This window comes from Mobula hypostoma, chromosome 7, assembly GCF_963921235.1.
Source record: "Mobula hypostoma chromosome 7, sMobHyp1.1, whole genome shotgun sequence".
In the NCBI taxonomy this organism is placed as follows: Eukaryota; Metazoa; Chordata; class Chondrichthyes; order Myliobatiformes; family Myliobatidae; genus Mobula; species Mobula hypostoma.
In genome coordinates this window covers 82,993,412-83,019,494 of record NC_086103.1, presented here as the reverse complement: position 1 = coordinate 83,019,494, position 26,083 = coordinate 82,993,412, and the positions used below count along the sequence as shown (strand labels likewise).

General features: G+C 41.5%; 1 protein-coding gene and 1 long non-coding RNA gene across 3 annotated transcripts in view; one reads left to right on the top strand and one right to left on the bottom strand.

The window, feature by feature from the left end:
• The window catches only part of LOC134349415 (uncharacterized), a 194,429-nt gene extending 178,350 nt beyond the window's left edge, over positions 1-16,079 (bottom strand). For both annotated transcript variants that reach the window (XR_010018666.1, XR_010018665.1), the window contains exon 1: positions 15,840-16,079. This is a non-coding gene — a long non-coding RNA (uncharacterized LOC134349415). The remainder of the gene's footprint in view (positions 1-15,839) is intronic.
• The window catches only part of LOC134349413 (dedicator of cytokinesis protein 2-like), a 732,270-nt gene extending 706,762 nt beyond the window's left edge, over positions 1-25,508 (top strand). The window contains exons 46-52 of the mRNA XM_063053680.1: positions 8,474-8,557; positions 12,009-12,146; positions 13,065-13,192; positions 18,831-19,005; positions 20,848-20,965; positions 22,326-22,486; positions 25,261-25,508. Coding sequence (XP_062909750.1) covers positions 8,474-8,557; positions 12,009-12,146; positions 13,065-13,192; positions 18,831-19,005; positions 20,848-20,965; positions 22,326-22,486; positions 25,261-25,290 — 834 coding nt within the window. The 3' untranslated portion in view covers positions 25,291-25,508. The remainder of the gene's footprint in view (positions 1-8,473; positions 8,558-12,008; positions 12,147-13,064; positions 13,193-18,830; positions 19,006-20,847; positions 20,966-22,325; positions 22,487-25,260) is intronic.
• Positions 25,509-26,083: the final 575 nt, after the last annotated feature.

Below are 26,083 nucleotides of genomic sequence, written 5' to 3'. Positions count from 1 at the left end.
TTATAGAACACTGCAGTACACAGAATGCATCTGATCCAAAGCATGATTAAAATATCTATGAACTGGCTTCTACTGCTCTAACCAATCATGGTCCAGAGTAAGTAATGAGTTCGGACTATGTTACAGTTAAGAGTTGGTCGCCTCTACAGATTGATCTCGCATAGTGATATAAAACTCCCAGAGTTTTTACAAGTAAACTGTAAATAAAAGAAGGCAGTGGTTTAGCAGTGGTCCTGAATGTAGACTCAACCAAGACATTGCAATTTTTGTGGGATGGTGCCTTTACATTCAACTGAAGAAGGCATAAGACCTCAAGACATAGGTGCGGAATTAAGCAATTTGGTCCATCGAGTCTGCTCTGCCATTCAATCGTGGCTGATCCTTTTTTTCCACTCTTCAATTCCACTCCCCGGCCTTCTTCCCGTAACCTTCGATGGTGTGGCCATTCAAGAATTTATCAATCTCACCTCAAGTCACCCAATGACCCAGCTTCTACAGTTGCATGTGGCAACAAATTTCTCATATTCATCACACTTTGGCTACAGAAATTTCTCCACATTGCTGCTTTAAATTGATGCCCCTCTATCCTGAGGCTGTGCCCTCTTGTCCTAGACACCCCCACCATGGGAAACATCCTTTCCACAGTACTCTGTCTAGGCCTGTCAACATTTGAAAGGTTTCAATGAGATCCCCCCTCATCCTTCTAAATTCTGGTGAGAACAGACCCAGAATCATCAAACGTTCCTCTTATGATAATCCTTTCATTCCTGGAATCATCCTTGTGAATCTCTGTGAACCATCTCCAAAGCCAGAACATATTTTCTTAGATAAGGAGCCCAAAACTGTTCATAATACTCAAGGCAAGGCTTCACCAGTGCCTTATAGAGCTTCAGCATCACATACCTGCTCTTGTATTCTAGACCTCTTGAAATGAATTGCAACATTGTATTTGACTTCTCAACTGACTCAGCCTGCAAGTTAACCTTTAGGGTATTCTGCACAAAGATTTTAAGTCCCTTTGCATCTCAGAATTTTGGATTTTCTCCCCATTTAGAAAATAGCCTGCACATTTATTTCTACTACCAAAGTGCGTGATCATGCATTATCCAACATTGTATTTCATTTGCCACTCTCCTGCCCATTCTCTTAATCTGTCTAAGTCCTTCTGCAGCCTTTCTGTTTCCTAAACACTGCCTGACCCTCTACTAATCTTCGTATCATCTGCAAATATGGCAATAAGGCCACCTATTCCGTCATCTAAGTCAGAGGTCCCCAACCACCGGGCTGCGGACCGGTACCGGGCCGCAGAGTGTGCGCTACCGGGCTGCGAGGAAATGATATGATTTGGCGATTTGAGTCAGCTGCACCTTTCCTCATTCCCTGTCATGGGCCACTGTCGAGCTATTACGCACACGAGGTCATTATGCGTCCATGACAGCGCAGGAAGGAGATCAACTCCTCGAGCTTGCAAATGACGGCGGGCTGTGAAGTATGTTTGACATAACATCTCTGCCGGCATTCCGGATCAAAGTCAAGGCTAAGTATCCTGAGATAGCCACAAAAGCACCGAAAACGTTGCTTCCATTTCTAACATATCTCTGCGATGAATGCAACGAAAACTAAATTGCGGAATAGACTGGACATAAGGAACCTCGTTCAAGTATCGCTGTCTCCCATCACCCCTCGATAGGACCGTCTTGAGCCCAGGGCTCCCACTGATTCAGCAATATTGGTGCGTTGCAATGATTTTAAATGTTCATACGGGGAAAATATGCACTATGTGTTCGATATCCAAACGTTACTTAAAATGTTATGATGCTATTGACTTATATAACCATATAACAATTACGGCACGGAAACAGGCAACCTCTGCCCTTCTAGTCCATGCCGAACGCCACTCTCACCTTGTCCCACCGACCTGCACTCAGCCCATAACCCTCCATTCCTTTCCTGTCCATATACCTATCCAATTTAACTTTAAATGATAATATCGAACCTGCTTCTGCCACTTCTACTGGAAGATCGTTCAACACTTACTTCAAGCTCCCCTGTCCTCCCCTGATAATTGACTTATCACTGTATTCATGCTAGGAAAATATGCGCTGTGTGTTTAATATTAAATTTGTTAGATAAACCGTTTTAGAAACGAAATTGAGTGTATTAGCCACTTATCACCCATATTCCGGTTGTGATTAACACCCCCCCCCGAACAGAATCGCCAAAAACGATTTGTAGCAAAACAATCGGCACGTGCACGCATTCGCAAATCACACATGCGCACTGGTGCCCGCGCAAGGCTTCATGGTCATTGTAGTCTTTCTGGGGGTAAACCCAACGTATTTGACTGCTACTCTTGTCCATTGGCAACCCACCCACGCCTCCCCCCCAGGTCGGCCGGTCCGCAAGAATATTGTCAATATGAAACCGGTCAGCAGTGCAGAAACAGTTGGGGACCCCTGATCTAAGTCATTGACATACAGCATAAAAAGAACTGGTCCCAACACTGACCCCTGCAGAATACCTCTAGTCACTGGCAACTAACCAGAAAAGCATCATTTTATTCCCAGTCACTGCCTCCTACCAATCATCCAATGCTCTAACCTAGCAATGCTCCAGCAACTTTCCTGTAATACCATGGGCTCTTAACTTGGTAAGCAGCCTCATGAGTGGCACCTTGTCAACGACATTCTGAAAATCCAAATATTCAACATCCACTGTATCCCCTTTAGCTACCCTACTTGTAATCTCCTCAAAGAATTCCAACAGGTTCATCAGGCAAGATTTTCCTTTAAGGAAATTATACTGACTTTGTCCTATCTTGTCCTGTGTCACCAAGTACTCCATAAGCTCCTCCTTAACAATTGACTCAACATCTTCTCAACCACTGAGGTCAGGTTAACTGGTCTATAATTTCCTTTCTGCTGCCTCCCTCTTTTCTTAAAGAGTGGAGTGACATTTGCAATTTTCCAGTCCTCTGGAACCATGCCAGAGACCAGTGATTCTTGAATGTTCATTACTGATGTCTCTGCTCTCTCTTTCAGCCTTTTGAGTACCTTCTACCATGTAATAGTAACTGGACTCTCTTCTCTTCCCTCACACCCTTCAACACCTGGAACACTGCTCATGTATTCCATAATGAAGACTGATGTAAAATACTCATTTAGTTCATCTGCCATCTCCTTGTCCCCCATTATTATTTCTCCAGCCTCATTTTCTAGTAGTCCTTTATTCACTTTTATCTCTAAATTTTTATATACTTGAAAAAGCTTTTTCTATCCAGCTTGATATTGTTTGCTAGCTTGCTATCATATTTCATCTCTTCTCTTCTAATGATTCTTTTGGCTGCTTTCTGTTGGTTTTTAAAAGTTTCCCAATCCTAAAAGCGTCCTGCTAATTTTTGCTTTGTTATGCCCTCTCTTTTGCTTTTACATTAGCTTTGACTTCCCTTGGCAACCACAGCTACAGTATACTATATTGCCATTTGAGTATTTCTTTGCTTTTGAAATACTTCTATCCTGCACCTTCCTCCAACAATGGCCACTCCAGTTGTCCCTTCTGTACTCCAAGGCGCGTTCAAAATTGCGACAATAATTTTGTGAGAAATTATTCTGGTGTTGGAAAAGTTGAATGAAAAAAATAGTTTTGAAAGGCATTACATGTTGGAGTGGAAGAGGCACAAAATGCACCTACCCTCAATATTGTGTACCACTTATCATAGAAGTGGCGAGATTATTAGTCATCAAGGAGAGATTCTGCTATCTGTATTAGGTGGAAGGATCAGCTGCAGTACTCACTCACCAGATCAGGAGATTTCATTCAAAGTTCAAAGTAAACCTCATTATTGAAGAAGCACATATATGTCACCATATATAACCCTGAGATCAATTTTCCTGTAGACATACAAATCTATAGAATGGTAACTAACAGGATCAATGAAAGATCAACCTGATTGCAGAAGACAACAAACTGAGCAAATACAAATATAAATAAACAACAATAGATAATGAGAACATGAGATAACAAGATAAAGAGTCCTTAAAATAAGATTGCTGGCTATGGGAACATCCTAATGGATGGGCAAATGTTTGTAGTTAACCCTTTTTGTTCAAGAACCTGATGGTTGTGGTGTAGTAATTGTTCCTGGTGGTGTGGGTCTTGAGGCTCTCGTGCCTTCTACCTGATGACAGCAGCGAGAAAAGACCATGACCTGGGTGGTGGAGATCTCTGATGATGGATGCTGCTTTCCTACAACAGCGTTTCATGTAGATGCGCTCAACGGTTGGAAGAGATTTACCCATGATATACTGGGACGAAACCATTACCGTTTGTAGGATTTTCCCTATACACCCTGGATAATGGCCAAAAAAGCCAGCTGTAGTCAATTGTAGAGGAAGAAGTGCAAAGGAAATTGAGAGATTCAGGGTCATGAGGTGAAGCCTGAAACTTTACAGGGGGAATAAAATGACTGGCAATTATGGCCCTGGTCATTAGAGGAAAGTATTGTCAGCACTGAGGAGAAGGCACCCCAATAGACACTTACAGGATTGTAGTCCCCAGTCCAAACCAAGAGGGTTATAGACCTATGTAGACACATGTGCACTTTAATTCAGCAACATGGTTGGCACAGATATCGAGCGCCGAAGGGTCTGTTCCTGTTTTGTATGATTCTTTGTTAATGCTGTAAATGATCTTGTCACTTTTCCCTGCTACTAACAAGCTACATTCATAATGAGGCAGGGGATCCAATTGAAGCACAGTCTTCCTCACACCATGCACTGAATATCACATGTGAACAAATAAATCTAGATTTATTAGATTTGCAGGGGGGTGGGAACCGAAGTGAAGAAGCAGAGGACAGGGAGGTTGAAGCACAAGTAGAGACAGTTTGTAGGGAGTTTGTGAGGAAGGATAGGCAGATGATTGAGCAAAGATGCACTCAGCCTGATGGTTTGAGATGTGTCTATTTTAATGCAGGAATCAATATGTGGAACTATGAAGTTGTGGCTATTACAGAGACTTGGATATCTCAGGGGCATGAATGGCTGCTGAGTGTGCCAGGTTTTAGATGTTTCGAGGACAGGGAGGGAAGCAAAAGAGGTGGGGGCGTGGCTTTGCTAATCAGGGGTAGTGTCACAGCTGCAGAAAAGGAGGAAGTCATGGAGGGATTATCTACTGAGTCAGTGTGAGTGGAAGTCAGAAACAGGAAGGGGGCAATAACTCTACTGCATATTTTTATAGACCCCCCCCCCCCAATAGTAACAGGGACATCAAGGAGCAGATGGGGAGGCAGATTCTGGAATGGTGCAATAATAATAGGGTTATTGTGATGGGAGATTTTAATTTTCCTAATATTGACTGGCATCTCCTTAGAGCAAGAGGTTTAGATAGGGTGGAATGTGTTAGGTGTGTTCAGGAAGGTTTCCTGATGCAATATGTAGATAAGCCAACTAGAGGATAGGCTGTACTTGATCTGCTATAGGAAAGTGAATCTGGTCAAGCATCAGATCTCTTGGTGGGGGATCACTTTGGAGGTAGTGATCACAACTCTATTTCCTTTACCATAGCGCTGGAGAGAGATAGGAGCAGACAATTTGAGAAACATTTAATTGGGGTAGGGGGAAATATGATGTTATCAGGCAGGAACTTAGAAGCATAAATTGGAGCAGATGTTCTCAGGGAAATGCACAGCAGAAATGTGGCAAATGTGAGGGAACATTTGTATGGTGTTCTGCATAGGTATGTTCTACTAAGACAGGGAAAGGATGGTAGGGTAAAAGAACCATGGTGTACGAAGGATATGGAAAAGTTAAGAAGAGAAGAAAAGCTTCAAAAGGTTCAAGAAAATAGATACTTTTTTAAAAAGATAGAGTTCTAGAAAATTACAAGATTGCTAGGAAGGAGCTTAAGAATGAAATTAGGAGAGCTGGAAGAGCCATGAGAAGGCCTTGTCGAGCAGGATTAAGGAAAACCCCAAGGCATTCTACAAGCATTTGAAGAGCAAGAGGATGAGCTGTGTCAGAATAGGGCCAATCAGGTGCGATAGTGGAAATGTGTGCTTGGAGTCAGAGGAGGTAGTGGAGGTACTTTGCTTCAGTATTCACCAGGAAAAAGGATCTTGACAATTGTGAGGATGACTTACAGTGGACCAAAATGCTTGAGCATATACACATGAAGAAAGAGGCTGTGCTGGAGCCTTTGAAAAGCATTAAGTTAGATGGGTCACTGGGACCAGATGAGATATACCCCGGACTACTGTGGGAAGCAAGGGAGGAGAAAGCTGAGGCTCTGGCAATGACCTTTGCATCACTAATAGGGACAGGAGCAGTACCAGAGGATTGGAAACTTGCAAATGTTGCTCCCTCGCTCAGGAAAGGGAGTAGGGATAACCCAGCAATTATAAACCAGTGAGTCTTACTTCAGTGGTGGGCAAGATATTGGAGAAGATCATAAGAGGCAGGATATATGAGCATTTGGAGACACATAATATGATTAGGGATTGTCAGCATGGCCTTGTCAAGGGCAGGTCATGCCTTATGAGCCTGATTGAATTCTTTGAGGATGTAACAAAACATATTGCTGAAGGTAGAGCAGTGGATGTAGTGTATATAGATTTCAGTAAGGCATTCGATAAGGTTCCCTATGCAAGCCTCATTCAGAAAGTAAGGAGGCATAGGATCCAAGGAGACCTTGCTTTGTGGATCTAGAACTGGCTTGCCCACAGAAGGCAAAGGGTGGTTTGTATTCTGCATGGAGGTCAGTGACCAGTGGTGTTCTGCAGGGATCTGTTTTGGGACTACTTCTCTTTGTGATTTTTATAAGTGACCTGGATGAAGAAGTAGAAGAGTTGGTTAGTGAGTTTGCTGATGACACAAAGGTTGGGGGTGCTGTGGATAGTCTAGAGGGTTGTCAGAGATTATAGCAGGACATCGATAGGTTACAGAACTGGGCTGAGAAGTGACAGATGGAGTTCAGCCCAGATAAGTGTGAGTGGTTCATTTTGGTAGGTCAAATTTGAAGACAGAATATAGTATTAATGGTAAGACTCTTGGCAGTGTGGAGGATCAGAGAGTTCTTGGGTTTTATATCCATAGGACATCAAAGCTGCTGCGCAGGTTGATACTGTTGTTAAGAAGGCCTCTGGTGTGTTCGTATTCATCAACTGTGGGATTGAGCTTTAGAGCCATGAAGTAATGTTACAGCTATACAAGACCTCGGTCAGACCCCACTTAGAGTACTGTGTTCAGTTCTGGTCACCTCACTACTGGAAGGCTGAGGATACTTTAAAGAGAATGCATTGGAGATTTACAAGGATGTTGCCTGGATTAGAGAGCGTGCCTTATGAGAATATGTTGAGTGACCTTGGCCTTTTCTTCTTGGAGCATTGGTGGATGAGAAGTGACCTGACAGAGGCGCATAAAAGGATGAGAGGCATTGATTGTGTTGATAGACAGAGGCTTTTTCCCAGGACTGAAATGGCTAACACAAGGGGACATAGTTTTAAGATCCTTGGAAATAGATACCGAGGGGATGTCAGGGGTAAGTTTTTCACACAGAGAGTGGTGGGTGCATCGAATGCTCTGCCAGAGATGTTGGTGGAGACAGATTCAATAGGGTCTTTTAGAGACTTAGATAGGTACCTGGAATTTCAAAAAATAGAGGGCTATGCGGTCAGATAATTCTAGGCAGTCCCTAGAGTGGGTTACATGGTTGGCACAACATTGTGTGCCGAAGGACCTCTAATGTGCTGTAGATTTCTATGTTCTATGTTCTGCCCTGATTACTGCCATTACCTGTGACTCCTGAAGAGTGGCATCTGTCTTAAAGCACTCAGTTCTCCATTCTATTCTAGCTGTGGACAGTTGTATGTAAATCACGCTACCCTATCATGTGGCGAAATAAGGGTTTTGTTTGGTGCTGCTGTATAGTGGGAAATTCCCAATCCTGGAGATGTCTGTCTTCACCTCCTGCCTGCCCTTTCTTATGGTAAGTCTTTCAGGACTCCTGACACCTTACTCACCAAATCTCTTAGCATGTTATACCTTACACCAGCCACGTATCTCATCGAACAAGGCTTTTTGGAACTGTCTGTACCTTCTGTCTCCTTCATGGCAACCATCGTGCTTGCTGCAGTGGTATGGTTGCCATGGGGAGTGTGTCTTTAAAACTTGATGCCCTTTACTTGTTACTATGCAGCAAAATGTGGAGAACCGTGCTGAACTAGAAATTATGCTTGTCCTACTTCTGCATGCAAACCACCCAATTGTGCTGTCATGATGCATTTGTTTTTAATATTGCCATTTTCCACAGGTTTTAACATAATATAGAACAGAATTCTAATACACAAATTTAACGTGTCATCCATTTTCAGACAGAATTGTTTATAACTCCCTATCTTACTCAAACAGCTGGGTGATATTTTGGTGGAAGGCAGTGAGTGTTTGTGATTCCATGCTTAATTACTCTGCTCTTTCAGGCTTTCTTCACAGAGGAGTATTCAAGTGAGCACCCAGAAGATTGGGAGAAACTTGCTCGACTAAAGGATCTTATAGCATGGCAGGTGAGAATGGAGGATGGACTTTAGTGTATCAGATCTATTTGTATCTTGTATAAAACCCAACTCATAAACCCACTCACACTTTCCATGTGGATTCTCCACACACTCCACTTACACAGTTCATAAAGGATTCCTCACAGAAAACCCATTTACAAGCTCTGTATAGAGTCTTTTTCACACAATTCACACCCTACGGCTCGAATTGCTGTATGTGTAAACCCATTCATCCTTCTCATATATAAATCCATTCACATGCTCTGCAGAGAGTATCTTTATAATCAGCAACAAACAATCTGCTGGATGGACTGAGTATATCAAGAAGCATCTGTTGGGGAGAAAGGAATTATTGACATCTTGGGTCAAAATCTCACATCTAGTCCTGATTTAGGGTTTCAGATCGAAACATTGACAATTCCTTTACCCGCATACACAAATGATGCTGCTAAATACTCTGAGAATCCAGCATCTCCAGTCTCTTGGATCTTCTCTTTACAACAAACCACATTTCGATTATCTGTATAGAACTGATGTACATCCAAACCTATGTAGTCTCGTAGTCTTCACAGAGAATATTTTATGTCCAATCCCATACAGAATATTTGTAAAGGATCTTGGTTGACCTGTCTTATTCATATAATCATTGCAGAATTTCTAAGCATTACCTTTAGAAGACTTGTTGTCAGACTGTCAGATCATGTATTGTTCCTCATTTGTTTTATTGGAATAGTCTGTCTTCACCTGCAGTTTTTTCCCTTAACAATGTCATTCTATTGATCAAGCAAAAGTTCTCAATGCAATAATACTATTGGTTTCTATAGCCCCGGTGATGGAACATCACTGGTAAGGAATTATGATGACTGATATTACACGTAATTATGCAACAAACCTATCAATGATTTGGAATAAAATCCTTTTCCAGATCAATAATAAATAAGCAATAAGTGGACATTTGTCAACTACTAATTCTGACTATGGGATAGAGTTCTGAACATTTTAGCATCCCTTTTCTGTCTCACAAATGACCTTTCTACCTTACTCTGAAAATTCTTATAATCAGTAAACAAAATTATTATAGAACATTCATTGAAAAGGCAACATTTCTTAATACCCTGCTGATTTATTCTCAGATTGCTTGTCACAGTATTCAAAAGATTAATGCTCAGTTCCTGAAAAATCCAGGATAATCCCGGAGTGTTTCCTAATCTAATCCTTAGTCCTGGAGGCTTTGTGAATGGAAGCAAAGGTCAGATTTTGGGCTGTAGTTTTAAAACCCTTTTTGGGGAAGCTTTAGTGATTTTTTTCCCTTCTTTTGTCTCTATTCACATGAATAAAGGTATTTACTGTTTTTCTCCTGTTTCACGTTGCCAGGCGATGGAAGGAAGGGGGCAGAGACTTCTGCCAGCAGTGGGTGCCGGGTAATGGTGCGCATGTCTGCTGTGTAAAGTGTCCAGTAATGGTGGACAAGGCGAGAGGAGAATGGCGGAGAATGAGACGGGATTTTTTTTTTCTTATTTGTTTGCAGACAACACGAAGGTTGGTGGTGTTGTAGATAGTGTAGAGGATTGTCAAAGATTGCAGGGAGACATTGATAGGATGCAGAAGTAGGCTGAGAAGTGGCAGATGGAGTTCAACCTGGAGAAGTGTGAGGTGGTACACTTTGGAAGGACAAACTCCAAGGCAGTGTACAAAGTAAATGGCAGGATACTTTGTAGTGTGGAGGAGCAGAGGGATCTGGGGGTACATGTCCACAGATCCCAGAAAGTTGTCTCACAGGTGGATAGGGTAGTTAAGAAAGCTTATGGGCTGTTAACTTTCATAAGTCGAAGGATGGGTTTTAAGAGTCGCGATGTAATGATGCAGCTCTATAAAACTCTGGTTAGGCCACACTTGGAGTACTGTGTCCAGTTCTGGTCGCCTCACTATAGGAAGGATGTGGAAGCATTGGAAAGGGTACAGAGGAGATTTACCAGCATGCTGCTTGGTTTAGAGTGTATGGATTATGATCAGGGATTAAGGGAGCTAGGGCTTTACTCTTTGGAGAGAAGGAGGATGAGAGGAGACATGACAGAGGTGTACAAGATAATAAGAGGAATAGATAGAGTGGATAGCCAGCGCCTCTTCCCCAGGGCACCACTGCTCAATACAAGAGGACATGGCTTTAAGTAAGGGGTGGGAAGTTCAAGGGGGATATTAGAGGAAGGTTTTTAACTCAGAGAGTGGTTGGTGCGTGGAATGCACTGCCTGAGTCAGTGGTGGAGGCAGATACACTCGTGAAGATTAAGAGACTACTAGACATGTATATGGAGGAATTTAAGGTGGGGGCTTATATGGGAGGCAGGGTTTGAGGGTCGGCACAACATTGTGGGCCAAAGAGCCTGTACTGTGCTATACTATTCTATGTTCTATGTTCATGCTGAATTGTGTAGTGAATGGTTCTACATGATCATGAAGGAACAGGAAAGCAAGCCCCATGGTTTGTGGTTCTCAGTTTTATAAAGGTGAAAATTTAAGCTTGTTTCTGTACATATGAAAGCAGAAATTTCTGACCTTTAACTCAGTCACTACCCTTCAATATCCAACAGTAACATTGACATTTCACCGGGTGGTTGTGGTTTGCGATTTTAAGACCACAGGACAAAAAGCATCTTGTGCTGACTGGTTCACAGCTGCAGCATTTCCACACGTGGGATATGACTCTGCACCTGTGATTCTCAATGCATTGAGCCCTCCATTTTATCTTTGGCACCGAGAGCAGTTCAGCAGTGGCAATGGTGCCAGACAGTTTCCAGAGATACAGAGTTCAGAGTCAAGGACCAAGTTGTGGAAGTTGATCATTTGTGGATGGCACCCATAGGGTAAAGATGTGCATAAAGCTGTCACATTCTCAAAATAAATCCATTAGGTTTACAAACTTTTAAGATGGTCTGAATCACAATAGATTTCATTCACTCACACTGGTTAATGTGATATTTTCTAAAATGGTCTTACAAACAATCTCCTTGTGATTTAAACCATCAACTGAAGACAAGATTAGATAACAGTCTGCTGCAGAAGTCAGTGGACCAAACAGCACCTATGGAAGGAAAGGAATTGTTGACAATTTGGAAATAGGACTTTGACCTGAAATGTCATTACCCTCCACAGATGCTGCCACCATCAGTTAAGTTTTCACTCAATTTCAGGATCTGCAGTCTCTTGTGTCCCCATGATGGCTTTGCTACTGTCTGTCCTCCCCCCTCAATTCCAAACTAAGTTAAAGTAACTTTGAAGATGAATAGCTCTGCTTTCCTGAGCCATTCACCTGAAATTTGCAGCACTGGGAAATCCCCTCCTCTTGATAGCACCACTTCCTCAAACAGACACCAGTCCTGTTGCGGTGGTTGCAATGCTCTGGTCACAGTGCTGTACTTTGATTATGGTAGGATGAGAGTTTTCTTCTCTTCATGTTCACCAGCTGCCGCTGCTCGGAGCAGGAATAAAACTTCATGGGAAGAGGGTGTTGGATGACCTACGGCCATTCCATGATCGAATGGAGGAATGCTTCAAGCAGCTAAAGATCAAAGTAGAGAAGGAGTATGGAACAAGGGAGCTGGTAAGGGGACTTGAATCAAGGTAACATGGTTCACCAGGCAGAAATGAGCAAAGTTCCAATACGTTCATCTGCTGAATTTTCTGTCATACACACACACCTGTGATGGAGAAGAGTCCAAGTATATAGATCAGGAAGCATAGCTCTTCCGGTCCCTATTCTGACCCTGACCAGCCACAACATCATAACTACAAGCTCTCAAATCTTTTTGTTTATCGGCCAAGGGACAGGATTTAAGATGCCCAGTAGCCACAACCTTGTTTGACTCCATTTTCCAAACATGTGAAGAGCACTTGCTAGATTTTGTGCAATGAAGGTGCTGATGTGTTTGCAGAGAATTCCCACTTTATTTATTTGTTTTTATTTAGAGATGCAGTGTGGAACAGCCCCTTCCAGCCCTCTGAGTCACACTGCCCAGCAACCCCCAATTTAACCCGAGCCTAATCATGGGACAATTTACAGTGACCAATTAATCTACTAACCGGTACATCTTTGGAGAGTGGGAGGAAACAGGAGCACCCGGGGAAAACCCACACGTTCTATGGGGAGGGCATACATACTCTTTACAGAAGTGGTCAGAATTGAACTCTGAACTCTGACCCCCTGAGCTGTAATAGTGTCACGCTAACTGCTACACTACCATTCGTACAGACAAAGACATGCAGAGGTGTTCTCATTCTTTATCAATTAGTGGAGTGTATGTTTTTGCAACTTACTTAAAGAGCAGGCCATGTCTTGCTTTAATGAGACATATCACCGACAGTGTGACACTCAGCCAGTGTTGCACTGCATTGCTAGACAAGATTATGTGGCCAGGACTCTGGGGTGGGATTTCTGACATGGAGATGACAGACTTATCAATCCAAAAGTTGACTACTGCAACTTCACACACCTGCTTTCTCTCCTGGATTTATCTTACAGCCGGACATGGATGACAAACGGACAAGTCGGCCAAGATCCATGCTGCGGTCCTACCGACAAGTGTCCATGATCTCTCTCTCCTCCATCAACAATGAAGGCAGCATATCAACCAAAGGGAATGCTGACAGGTAAGGCACAACAATGTATGCATTGCCATTTCTGCTCTCAGTGGAAATTGACCATGACATTATTAAATGTTAAGTCCATAAGACCATAAGATATGGGAGCAGAATTAGACCATTTGACCACAAGTTTACTCTGCCATTTCAGCATGACTGATCCAAATTTCCTAAAAGCCTTAATCTCTTGCCTTCTCCCCATATCCCTTCATGCCCTGACCAAACAAGAATCTATCAATCACTGCTTTAAATATACATAAAGACTTAGCCTCCACAGCTCCCTGTGGCAAAGAATTCCACAGATTCACTACCCTCTGGCTGAAGAAATTCTTCCTCATCTCTGTTCTAAAAGGATGCCTCTCTATTTTGAGGCTGTGTCCTCTGGTCTTAGACTCTCCCGCCACAGACTCCATATCCTCCTTATCGAGGCCTTTCACCATTCGATAGGTTTCAGTGAGGGCTCCCCTCAATCTTCTGAATTCCAGTGAATACAGGTGCAGAGCCATCAAACACTCTTCATAAGACAAGCCACTCAATCCTGGAATCATTTTCATGAACTTCCTTTGAACCCTCTCCAGTTTCAGCACATCCTTTCTAAGATAAGGAGCCTAAAACACCTTACGATACTCCAAGAGAGGCCTCTCCAGTGCTTTATAAATCAAATCATTACATCCTTGCTTTTATATTCTAGTTCTCTTGAAATCAACACTAGCATGGCATTTGCCTTCCTCACCACAGACTCAACCTGCAAGTTAACCTTTAGGGAATCCTGCACAAGAACTCCCAAATACCTTTGCACCTCAAGTTTTTTGTATTTTCTCTCCATTTAGAAAATAGTCAACTCTTTCAATTCTTCTACCAAAGTGCATGACCATACACTTCCCAACATTGTATTCCCTCTGCTATTTCTTTGCCCATTCTCCTAAGTCCTTCCATAGTCTCTTTACTTCCTCAAAACTACATGCCCCTCCATCTTGTCTGTCCCTTCACATGGTCTGCAAACTTTGCAACAAAGCTATCAATTTCGTCATCCAAATACATATAATGTAAAAAGAATCGATCCCAATACAGACCTTAGTGGAACACCACTAGTCACCAGCAACCAATCAGAAAAGACTCCCTTTATTCCCATTCTTTGCCTCCTGCCAGTCAGCCACTGTATATCCACGCTAGAATCTTTCCTGTAATACCATGAGCTCATAGCTTGTTAAGCAGCCTTATTTGTGACACCTTGTGAAAGGCCTTCTGAAAATCCAAGTAACTGATTCTCCATTGTCTATCCTGCTTGTTATTTCTTTAAAGAATTACAACAGATTTTTCAGGCAAGATTTTCCTGTGAGGAAACCATGCTGACTGTGGCCTATTTTATCATGTGCTTCCAAATACCCTGAAAGCTCATTCTTAATAATTGACTGCAACATCTTCTCAACCACTGAGGTCAGACTATCTGGCCTAAGGTTTCCTGTCTACTGTCTACTGAGTGGAGTGACATTTCTAATTTTCCAGTCTTCCAAAAACTATTCCAGAATGTAATGATTCTTGAAAGATTATTACTACTGCCTCCACAATCTCTTCAGTCACTTCTTTCAGAACCCTGGGGTGTACATTATCTGGTCCAGGTGACTGCCTACCTTCAGACTTTTCAGATTCCCACGAACCTTCCTTCCAATAATAGTAATTTCACGCACTTCATAACTCTGAATCCTGGAACTTCCAACTTACTGCCTGTGTCTTCCACAGTGAAGACTGATGCAAAATACTTATTCAGATCAGCATAATTTCCCAGTGGTCTGATATCCACCCTTGCCTCTCTTATACACTTTATGTATCTGAAGAAATTTTGGTATCCTCATTAATGTTACTGGCTAGCTTACTTTGCTATTCCACCTTTACCTTCTTAATGATTTTTTTAGTTGCCTTCTGTTGGTTTTTAAAAGTTTCCCAATCCTCTAACTTCCCACTAATTTAACTGTGAAGAAACTGAGCCTTTTTCTTGGCTACCTATATTCAGATTCTGAACATATAAGATTGCAGAAAGACTTGCCAAAGTCCTTGAACTTTAAAATTAATTATTCAGAACATGACATATAGAAGTCCTAGAATTTATGCAAAGGATGATGGCAGTGAATATCATCCTTTTGAAATCAAGTCCAACTACATACTCTCACTGTATCCTCCCTTCAGTCCTTACTTTCCATTTACCAAATCTATGCTTACTCAAAAATCACTATGTGATGGTATTGTGTTTGCTGACCAAGAAATTCTAAACACTAATTAAAACCTTAAGCACCTTCCAGTATAGGTAACTATAGGTACCCTCACTAAAAGAAGGTTAGACCATAGTTACCCAATCTTCAAAGACTAGTTCACTTCCTTGTTTATTCCCCTCGGGGAGTTTAGTTGCCAATACTCACTGTTGGAGTGGTGGGTCCCCACTCCCTACCATGGAGGAGATACTTCCAGCTAACAAAGTAGCTTAAACACAGTTTATTTATTTTCAGTAATACAGGTTTCAATTCAAACAACATTCTTAAAACACATTTAAAATGCACAGATAATTTATATCATATAAAATACTTCCAAATTATAAACCATTTCAAAAACAGCAATGATTTCCAAAACATAGGTACAATTCCTAAAAGCCAAAAAGACATACCAACAAGCTGCAGACAAGCCAATCATCTGTCACAGAAATCGAAGACAAGGGATTAGATTTTAGTTCACCTTGTGTTTACTTAATGCTTCTTGATGTTTCTTATTATTCCTAACAAGCCTGAACAGCTCTCTACATTTATCCTGATTTTCTGCCACTTGGGTGACTTCACATACATGTGATATTTTTTCAGACACCTTTTAACACAAGTGCTTTAAAAGCTCTGGAGACAGTGTTCCTGAAGTTCCGAAGCTTTCTCTCTGAGTATACAAACCTTCCAACTATTAATACATCAGCTATTTGAGAATATCGATCTAGTCTACAAGCTCCCTTGAAGTAAACAACTTAGCAAATGTTGTCTAGTTTGAAACCAGCCCAATTAAGTAAACCCAATTAAATGTTTTATACTACATCTCTTAATCAGTTAGTCGAGGTGCTGTGGGGCCAGCAAGTCTGCTCTATAGATAGTGCTTGCTTGCAAAGCTGTCTTTCAATTTCAAAACTGATTATTGCTTGCCATTTACATTAAGAACTGAGGTTAGCTGCTGCTTACAACGAGCAGCTAAACAAAGAATACTTTTGGAAATTTAACTTATTCAAAAGCAACTGCTTGATCTTTAGAAGCTCACAGTTGCTGAGCTTGGTAAAAAAGAAAGGCCCGCTGGCTCATTGACAGTGAATATCCATCAGAAGTACAGATCCTTCCTGAAAACCCCCCAGTCAAAAACAACAACCCAGCATCTGGCCCTTCCCACATTCCACCCAGACTCTCCTACACCCACTCCAGCACGCATATCTTGCCACTGATACTTTGCTTCCCACACCTTTCATCTCACACACCCAGGCAGTTCCACATTCCTGGCCCACATTTCAGTCCTAGCTTCTCATCCCAACACATTTTTATCTTCAAATTCAACAATTATGTTTTGACCCAATGAAATAATCCATGTAAAACTGCTCTCCCTACCCTGGCTCCTGACTTCCATCTGGATTGAACATGTGACTGTGTGACTGAAGGTGCAGTCTAACTTCTAAACTGTAACTGATGGAGTCAGAGTGCTTGGGGTCTGTATTTTACAAAAAACACACATCCTCTGAGAGTGAGGCTGCTTCCCATGGTTCTCACAGGGAAGGATTATCCAGGTCCAGCTCTTCCTCCTGATCACCTTTCCTGAGCCTGGAGATGGGTAATGTCTCTGTGATTGCATTGGGCTACAGTAGGATTAATATTATTGATGATGCCCTATTCAGACAAATAGAGTGCCTATGTTCACTAACTGGCCTCACAAAGCATGACCCTAGGCTAAGTAAAATTTGTGATCAGGAAATAACATATTGTTGAGAACAGGAATGCCCTCAATGTATGCTCAGTGTATTAGATGTCTGCTAAATAATAGCACCAAGTGTTTTAAAGTTCATAGGACTAACATGGTGTAGATGCAATCAGATTTGAATTAACAATGTAAGCAAGAAAGGCTTGTTTCAAATCTACTGGTCCATCTACTTCATATGGCCTACACAATGAAATTTGAACAATCCAACATTTCACAATGTAGCCAGTCTCTCACTACCAGTACCCACTCCCTCAAAGCTGGTAGCCACTTTGCACAACCAGTAACCATTTTTTCTAATCAGTAACCATACGCCACTAAACCAGTAATCCAACCCCTTACAGCTCATAACTATTCCTCTCAACCAGTAACTCACCCCCTTGCAGCTAGTAACCACTCCTCATAACCAGTATACAATGATCTCACAACTAATAACCACTCGCACTCAGGCAGTAACAACCCACTTGCAAATAATAACCGGTCCTTACAACCAATAACCCAGAGCCAATCCATCAGTTACCACCTGCTCAAAACCAGTAACCATGCCATTATAGCTAGTAACCACGCCATCACAACCAACCAGTACCTATCTCTTAAAACTACTGGCCACACCTTCACAACCATTTATTGCTATCAGCTCCAATAAGTTCCCCTTGACAAATACCTAGAAATTGTGATAATATGGAACAATATTTTTGTCTGGTCAAAACACAAACAAGAGAAAATCTGCAGATGCTAGAAATCCAAGCAACACACATTATGTGTGTGTTGTCTGGTCCTAAGTTCAGTTTCAATAAAGAAATAACTAGTTAAGGTGATGTGCTGCGAGTTGGGCAAAGGTAGTGATTGTTATGTTTCTTCTGTATACTGACATGAGTCTAATGAGCTAATATGCGGAGAATTCTGACACGCAGCCACCTCCTGGACTTCGGCCCACTCATGAACAGCCACATTTCCGTGGGCCATCCACGTGAAAGCAAAATTCTACAGGTTCTGATACTTGCTTTAGTGATTTTCAAAGGATACTTTACTGAATTCTCAATCAATGAAGCTTAGCTTTGTAATTCTAACTCAACCGTTACCTGCCATGCAATGTATTTACCAACTTCTCCCTCACAAACCCACCTCCACTTGATTTGCCAACCCCCAAAAGCAGAGGCAACCTCCATTCATCCTCAAAGCCTACTTACCCTTCCACATACCCGAGACTCCCCACCCCTATTTCTGACTCTTATGCCAATAACACAACCAAATGCATTTATAGATCTTAGTTTCTGCATCTCTAGCGTTCATTCCTAGATCCTCTTCTAATTCCCAACCCTATTCCTAAAACTAGGCCTTCCAGCCTGTAAATGCCTCAATTTAATGTTTGTTGGCCAACTACAGAACTCCTAACACAAGTACCTTTCAACTTCTAGTCAAAGTGAATGCTTACAGGTCGCATTTACTTCTTTCCTGTGGAAGATATTCATTGATGATGTGTCTTCAGGATAACTCCCACTATTTTCACTCATCATCTTGAACTACAGAAAGCATGTCCAAAATATTGTGGCTGTTGAACTCTTAATCTATTTTATTAAGCAATTGATTGTATATTGAATGTTTATTTGTGCATTTAAAATCAAATGAGTAAGCTTTTGTGTTCCTTTCATCATTATAACAGTGTTAGTCCAGACAGCCCAAGACCAAGGACACCAATCCTGAAGATGGAAGAGAAGGCACCTGATCGAGCCATCAAGGAGGAAGGGGAGATCAAATTAAGGAAGGAGAGAAAGCGACAGAAGAGGAGCAGTGTGGTGTTTGCAGATAGCAAGACAGAGATGACAGAGTCAAAAAGGGTACAGACAGCTTTACATGTTCCTGATCCCATGTTGGGTAGCATCTACATCACACGAAACAGGCATGACATAATCTAACTTGCAAAGTTTTTTTTTAAAGGACCCATCAAATTGTCATCCTCAGCTGTTACTCAAGGTTCCAGCAAACTAATTTACCTAAAACTCCATAAGCTCATATTGACACTGCCACATCAACATCAATTGAACTTCACTCCTTGTTCTGAGTACTTATTAGTCTGGTACACCTACAGGTTGAAACCTCTTACAGTAACCATGACCAAGCATTCTGGACCATACCAATGAGCCTTCACGTGTCATCTATTGTACATTGGTGTGGGAATGGCAAGTGGTATACAACATTTTGTTTATGAACTGAAGTTGCACTAATGATGTAGAATGGGTTGAGTCAATTTCTTTAGAGAGGAAGTGACCAAGAGACAATCTAGTAGAGCTATTTAATTTCATGTACAGCCAGAGTAACCAAAGAGAAAGTTTCCAATGGGTTTACGATTGCTCAGACATTAGCTGATCAGTAGCTGAATCTTATATTTGGAATCTTATATTTTCTACGTAATGACTCATCAGTTAGTCTGCTTGGCGAATTCATCAGATCCTGCTACATCTATTGTGGGGTGAGGAAGTGTCCTGATACAATTTTTCAAGCCAAGATGTCAACAATTCCTCTCTCATCCACAAATGCTACTCAACCCACTGAGTTCCTCCACAGATTCTAACATTTGCAGTCTCTATGTAATGAATGATTAGGATACTGTGCCTGACAGTATGGTGAATAATAACTCAGTAACAGTCTTCAAACAGTAAAAGAATACAATTCAGAGGAGAAAAATTGGTATGAGAGAAGTGCTGAATGTACGAGTAACCAGACTGGTCGTCAGCAAGGATAAGTATTTAATGGGTTATGTATCTTCCATAGATGTTATTCTTTTCCATAATCCATTGATCACTTCTATCCAGCCCAGTGGGTCTGAAGCATGGCCTGGAAGAGATACATGCTGTTGGGAATCATCAATGGAAGTGAAAAGTACAAATGCAGTTTATAGATCACCCATGACAAGACCAAAGCCCCAATGCAGCTCAGTATGAACAGGATTCTACAGCCTCAGCAGTTCTTCCATACCTTAAGTTTTCTCAACTGACTGTATTTACCTGGCAAGCATCCCCTTAGATGGCATACCATTTATGTACACAGTGTTAAATAAAAGGAAGAACAAATGGAAAGCAAAGATAAATTTGCAGTGATCTCAGCCAATTCCTACTGAATTCAATTGGACTACAGCTTGTAGAACTGGTTTGCAGTTTAATACCACTTGACAATCCCATTACAAAGTCTATGGCTTGGTTGGTTTGGGAACTGCTGCTGCTACTTGGGGGCTATTGAAAAGGGTGGGGCTGGAGCACACAGCAAGGTAGAGCTTTACTCTCTGTCCTTGTGGTGTTTGTTAGGACAAGGTATTTAACCTGTATAGGGAAGATGTTCGCTGAGCAATCTGATGAAGGGTCACACATGCTGCCTGACCTTCCCAACATTTTCTGTTTTTATTTTAAAATTCTATCACTTGCATATTTTTATTTTAAATATTACTTACTCAGTAAACTCCTTTGGCACACTGGGTGGCACATTGCAGAGGGAGCTTGTTTTGCATTTAACTGTGACATTCCTGATCTTGGATCATTTGATATTGGTGCTGATGGACTGAGAAATAACAAGCCCTCTTTAACAGGACCATATCCATTTTTTTGATGAACACTGTATTCACAATAACCCCCACCTTATCTGCTGCAGCCTTAACCTCTTGACATAAGTGTTTTTGTCATTTTTAGCTGTCAAGGAAGCAGGAATTTATGAGTGACACCAACCTGTCAGACCAGGTTGAGCAGCATCCAACTTCAATGCTGAAACAGATGAGTTTTGCCAGCAGATCAATGCCAACGATTCCAGGTACAGTACAGAGAAACCAATGAACTAATAGTATTACTGTAAATAAAAGGCCCATTGTCCTCTTTTAAGTCATCAATAGGTTAAGTAAATACTTAATTTAACCTAGTCCTGATGAAGGGTCTTGGCCTGAAACGTCGACTGTAGATGCTGCCTGGCCTGCTGCGTTCACCAGCAACTCCAGAACGAGGGGTCACAGTTTGAGGATAAAGGGGAAGCCTTTTAGGACCGAGATTAGGGAAAACTTCTTCACACAGAGAGTGGTGAATCTGTGGAATTCTCTGCCACAGGAAACAGTTGAGGCCAGTTCATTGGCTATATTTAAGAGGGAGTTAGATATGGCCCTTGTGACTAAACGGATCAGGGGGAATGGAGGGAAGGCTGGTACAGGGTTCTGAGTTGGATGATCAGCCATGATCATACTGAATGGCGGTGCAGGCTCGAAGGGCCGAATGTCCTACTCCTGCACCTATTTTCTATGTTTCTATGTTTCTAAATGTGTTGCTACTTAATTTAATATCTGTTGGATCATGGGAATTTTTGATCCCTAGCTTCATTTCAGAGTTCAAGAATGAGTGAGAAACTTTGTTTCTTCAATAATCATTTATTTAAAGACTAAAGAAAGAAACAGATACTAAGCAGATAAAAGAATGATAATACAAAGCAGATAGAACATGTGAAAAGAAAGAAATTAAAGATGGAGGGAGTTTTTACAAAAATCTATCACCATTATAGTCCAAATAACAGAAATTCCTTAGATAAGATTAAACAAATCAATGGTGGTACAATCATAGCACGTGTATAATGCGCTAACTCATAGCCAATTAAAAATGAAATGCTGACAAACCATTATGTAACTTCACCACATTTGCCGGTGGTGGCAAGACAGCATATGTTGTGAAAAATACATGAGTTCATTAAAGATGCAAATTGTTAAAAATAAAAATTATATCAGTAAAAATGAAACTATGGTTAAAACTACAATTTTAGTCTTGCATTAATTCAACTAATATCTGATAAAAGTATATAAAAACCAATTCCGACACATCCAACAGATGGCAGCACAGTCAACGGAATACTCCCTCGAACCTGCACCTTAATATCCGGAAGATTTCAGCAATTTTCCTATAGTTTGTACCTACAAGTTCTAATTCCAGAGATTCCAGCTATGCCAAAAGTGTCAAAAGAAATAATATGTCATAAGGCACGGACTTAGATGGCCGACTCAGTTGTAAGCTGTCAGGTTCTTGACAACCCAGGCATTTGGTGATTCATTTAGAACTAAAAACTCTTGACCCATTGCTTCTTCTTTAACACTTTAAAAGAGTTGAGATCTCCATGACTTTTTTTTAATCCTTTCCAGCTCTAATTTTTGCTGTGGCAAATGGAAGTGAAGAACGAAGCTTTGAGGAGAATGCAATGAAGAGAATGAGTCAACCAATGTTTGTGGTGGCCTCTGAGGAGAATGAGGGGGACAAAAAGGGCACTCTGAAAAGCAAAAAGGCTTCATTTTTCAAGAACCGGGTAAGTGGTCAGAATTCATGAATACTCTTCCTTTGACAAGAAATGTGTTTTTGAGAAACTAGTTTTCCATAATCAGCTTCCATCACATTGAATGTAAACACCATGAATTAAGCAGGATTTCACCACATTAATATGGCAAGAGGGGCATCTCTATTGCTTGGACTATCTATGAGAGTCATAGTCAAGAAATTGTTGGACATGTATAAAAGTTTGTTCAGTCATTCAGTTAGCTCTTGGTTTATCTACATCTCAATACTATTTATCCATGTTTGCTTAATGCTCTGTCTACCTTAAGAACATATGAAATAGATGCAAGGCACAACCATGTAGCCTCTGAGTCTCCTCCAAACTTTATCATGATCCTTCCTCAGCTTCTAACTCAGTGCCATTTTTCAGCCTGCCCTGTATCTCTTAATTTCACAATACCTATTCATCTCCATTATGAATGACCTCAGTAGCCAAACCTCCGCAACCTTCTAGAGTTGAGAATTCTGAAGATTTTCCTCACAAGAAACCATTAATCTCAGTCTCAGTGGAGAGAGCTCTAAATTGAAATTCTGTAGGAAGAAGTAATCCCTAATTATAGTCCAGTTGTGGCTCTTCATGTTGATAGCTGTGACTAAGACAAAACATCCCAGACCTCCTAACACAATACCAAAATGACCTCCCCAGGAATTCCTTAGTTTTTCTTTAAATTCACAGCACTGAGGCCATTTAGTCTATCATAATGTCATTATCAATCTCATTCCCCCACATATTTTCCCCTCTTGCATCATCTTAGCTGCATAGAATTATACAGTGTAGCAATGGGCCCTTTGGACCAGTGTCTATGTTGATCTATGAGATGGTCACATTTTTCTGCATTTGGCCCATACCCTTTTAAATGTGTCTTATCCTTGAACCTGTCCAAATGTATTTTAAAAATTGTAACTTTATCCGCCTCTACCACTTCCTCTGGCAGTTCATTCTATATACACACCATCATCAACACTTCCCTCACAGGTCCCTTTAAATATTCCCCCTCTCGCCTTAAACCTGCACCTTCTTATCTTAGACTCCCTGATCTTGGGAAAAAGGCTATGACCTTACATTTTATGTATGTTAATCATGATTCTGTATCTCTATAATGTCACTCCTCAACCTCTTATTCTCCAGGGATAAAGCTACCTATCCATTCTCTCCTCTTAACTCAAGCTCTCCAGTCCCAGTGGCATTCTGGTGAAACTGATCTGTACCCTTTCCAGCTTAATAACATCCTTTCTAAAGAAAGATGACCAGAATTACGCACAATAATCCAGGACTAGTCTCACCAGATGTCCTACACATTGTACTCAATTCACTGATCAATGACAGCAAGTATGTCAGCTGTCTTCTTTACCACCCTGCTTATCTGTGTTATCACTTTTAGGAAACATTTACTTGTACACCTAGTTTTTTTGGTTCTACAACGCTCTCCAGGCCATACCATTTACTGGCTAAGTCCTACTCTGGTAAATTTGTCAAAATGCAACACTTCACACTTGTCCAAATTAAATTCCATCCTTGTCCACTTAACAGTTGATCTAGATCCCATTGTAACCTTAGATAATCTTTTTTCCCTGTCCACTATATCACCAGTTTTGGTAAGATTATGAATGTGGCAGAAGTGGTATAAAGGAATAAAGAATTCATGCTATAAACACAAGAGGTTATGCAGATGCTGGAGATCTTGAACACAAAATGCTAGAGGAATTCAACAAGTCAAGCAGCGACTATGGAGGGGGATAAACAGTCAATATTTCAGACCGAGACCTTTCATCAGAACCAGAAAAGAAGGAGTCAAAAGCTAAAATAAAAAGTGTGTGTGTGGGTGGGGGTGGGGGGGGTGCGCACGTAGGGAAGGAAGGCAAGCTAGCAGTCATAGGTAAGACTAGATGACTAGATGGTGATGAAGGTATCGGGGAGAGGAATGAAGTACGAACCTGGGAGGGGAAGAAGTAAAGGGCTGAAGATGAAGGAATCTAATAGGAGAGGACAAAGGACCATGGAAGAAAGAGAAGGAGCAGGGGAACTTGAGGGAGGTGTTGAGCAAATGAGCAGAAGAGGAGGGCTGAGAGGGTAACCAGAATGAGGAATGGGAAAAGATAGAAGGAGGAAGGGAGGGGAAAATATTGGAAATCAGAGAAATTGATGCTCATGCCATCAGGTTAGAGGGAACCCAGATGGAATGTGAGATGTTACTTCCCCAACCCAAGACACCCTCATCATGGCAGTAGAGGACATGGACAGACATATCAGAATGGGCGTGGAAATCAAATTGAATTTGGTAGCCACCAGAAGATCCTACCTTTTGCAGTGGATAAAGCAAAGCTGCATGACAAAGTGGTCTCCAATCTGCATTGGCTCTCACCATTGTCCAGAGTACACGCAGTACTGTAGATGACTCCAACAAACTCATGGGTGAAGTGTCACTTCACTTGCAAGGACTGTTTAAGGCCCTGAATGGTGGTGATAGAGGAGATGTAGGGGCAGGTGTAGTACAGGTGACACTTGCAGAGGTAACTGTCAGGAGGCAGATCAGTGGGGAGGGATGAGTGGACAAGGGAGTTGGGTAGAGCATGATCTATATGGAAAGTGGAAAGGGAAGGAGGAAGAAAAGATGTGCTTAGTAGTAGAATCTCATTGGAGATGGTGAAACTTATAGTTAATGATGTGCTGGAGACAACTGAAGAATTCAAGCTGTTGTCCTAATATTTTCCTTCTGAAATATGACTTTTTTTTTCTTTTTCTTGCAGCTGAGCTCAAAAAGCACAGAAGACAAGTAGTCCAAGGATAAATTTCCTTCATGCGTTCGTGAAATGGGCTAGTAGGTGTGGCCTGCCCAACTCCAAGGAAATGAAGCACACATGCCACTGTCATCTCATTGCAATGAGACAAAAAAAAACATTTCTAAACCTCATTGGTATATCATTCACAAAATTTCATGTTCAGTAATATTAGTCCCTGCCTGCTGGGACCTCAGGAATAAATCATGTTAAAGATTCTTGTATGGTCGGCTCTCTTTCACAGTATTCATCTTCCAGAGGAAGCAATAGTTGCTACGGCAACACAGAACCAACAATTATTTAGTGGTATACTTGGACAAAGTGAATTCCCAAAGGCTTTGGGAATGTGAAGCATGTGACTCATGTACGAAGTTCATGTTGTTTCACAGTCCAAGCTGAGGCCAAAATATGTTAATTTCACATTACTTCACTGCCCTGATTAAACTGTACTGTCTGATCAGGATGTCTTTGCCTCTAGGAGATTGTAACTTGTAGCTGTCGGTCAGGTTTTGGCAGAAGAACAGGACCTTCCTCAAACTTCGATGGGTACTTCATCTAAAGCGTGAGAAGCAACTTCTCTGCCTTAATTGGCCAGTTATCAGGTCAGATAATAACATGGAACATGGTGATTGGTGAAGGCCATCAGCCTGCAAGCCATGCCTCCATACCTATAGGTCTCAGCTGGTCTGCAGCTCCAACTCATGTTCCTCACTTTGCTTCATTTCCATTTATGTCAACCTGAGGAATATTCAGCAGTCTTACAGCAAAATATATAGTACTCCATTTTCCCTCC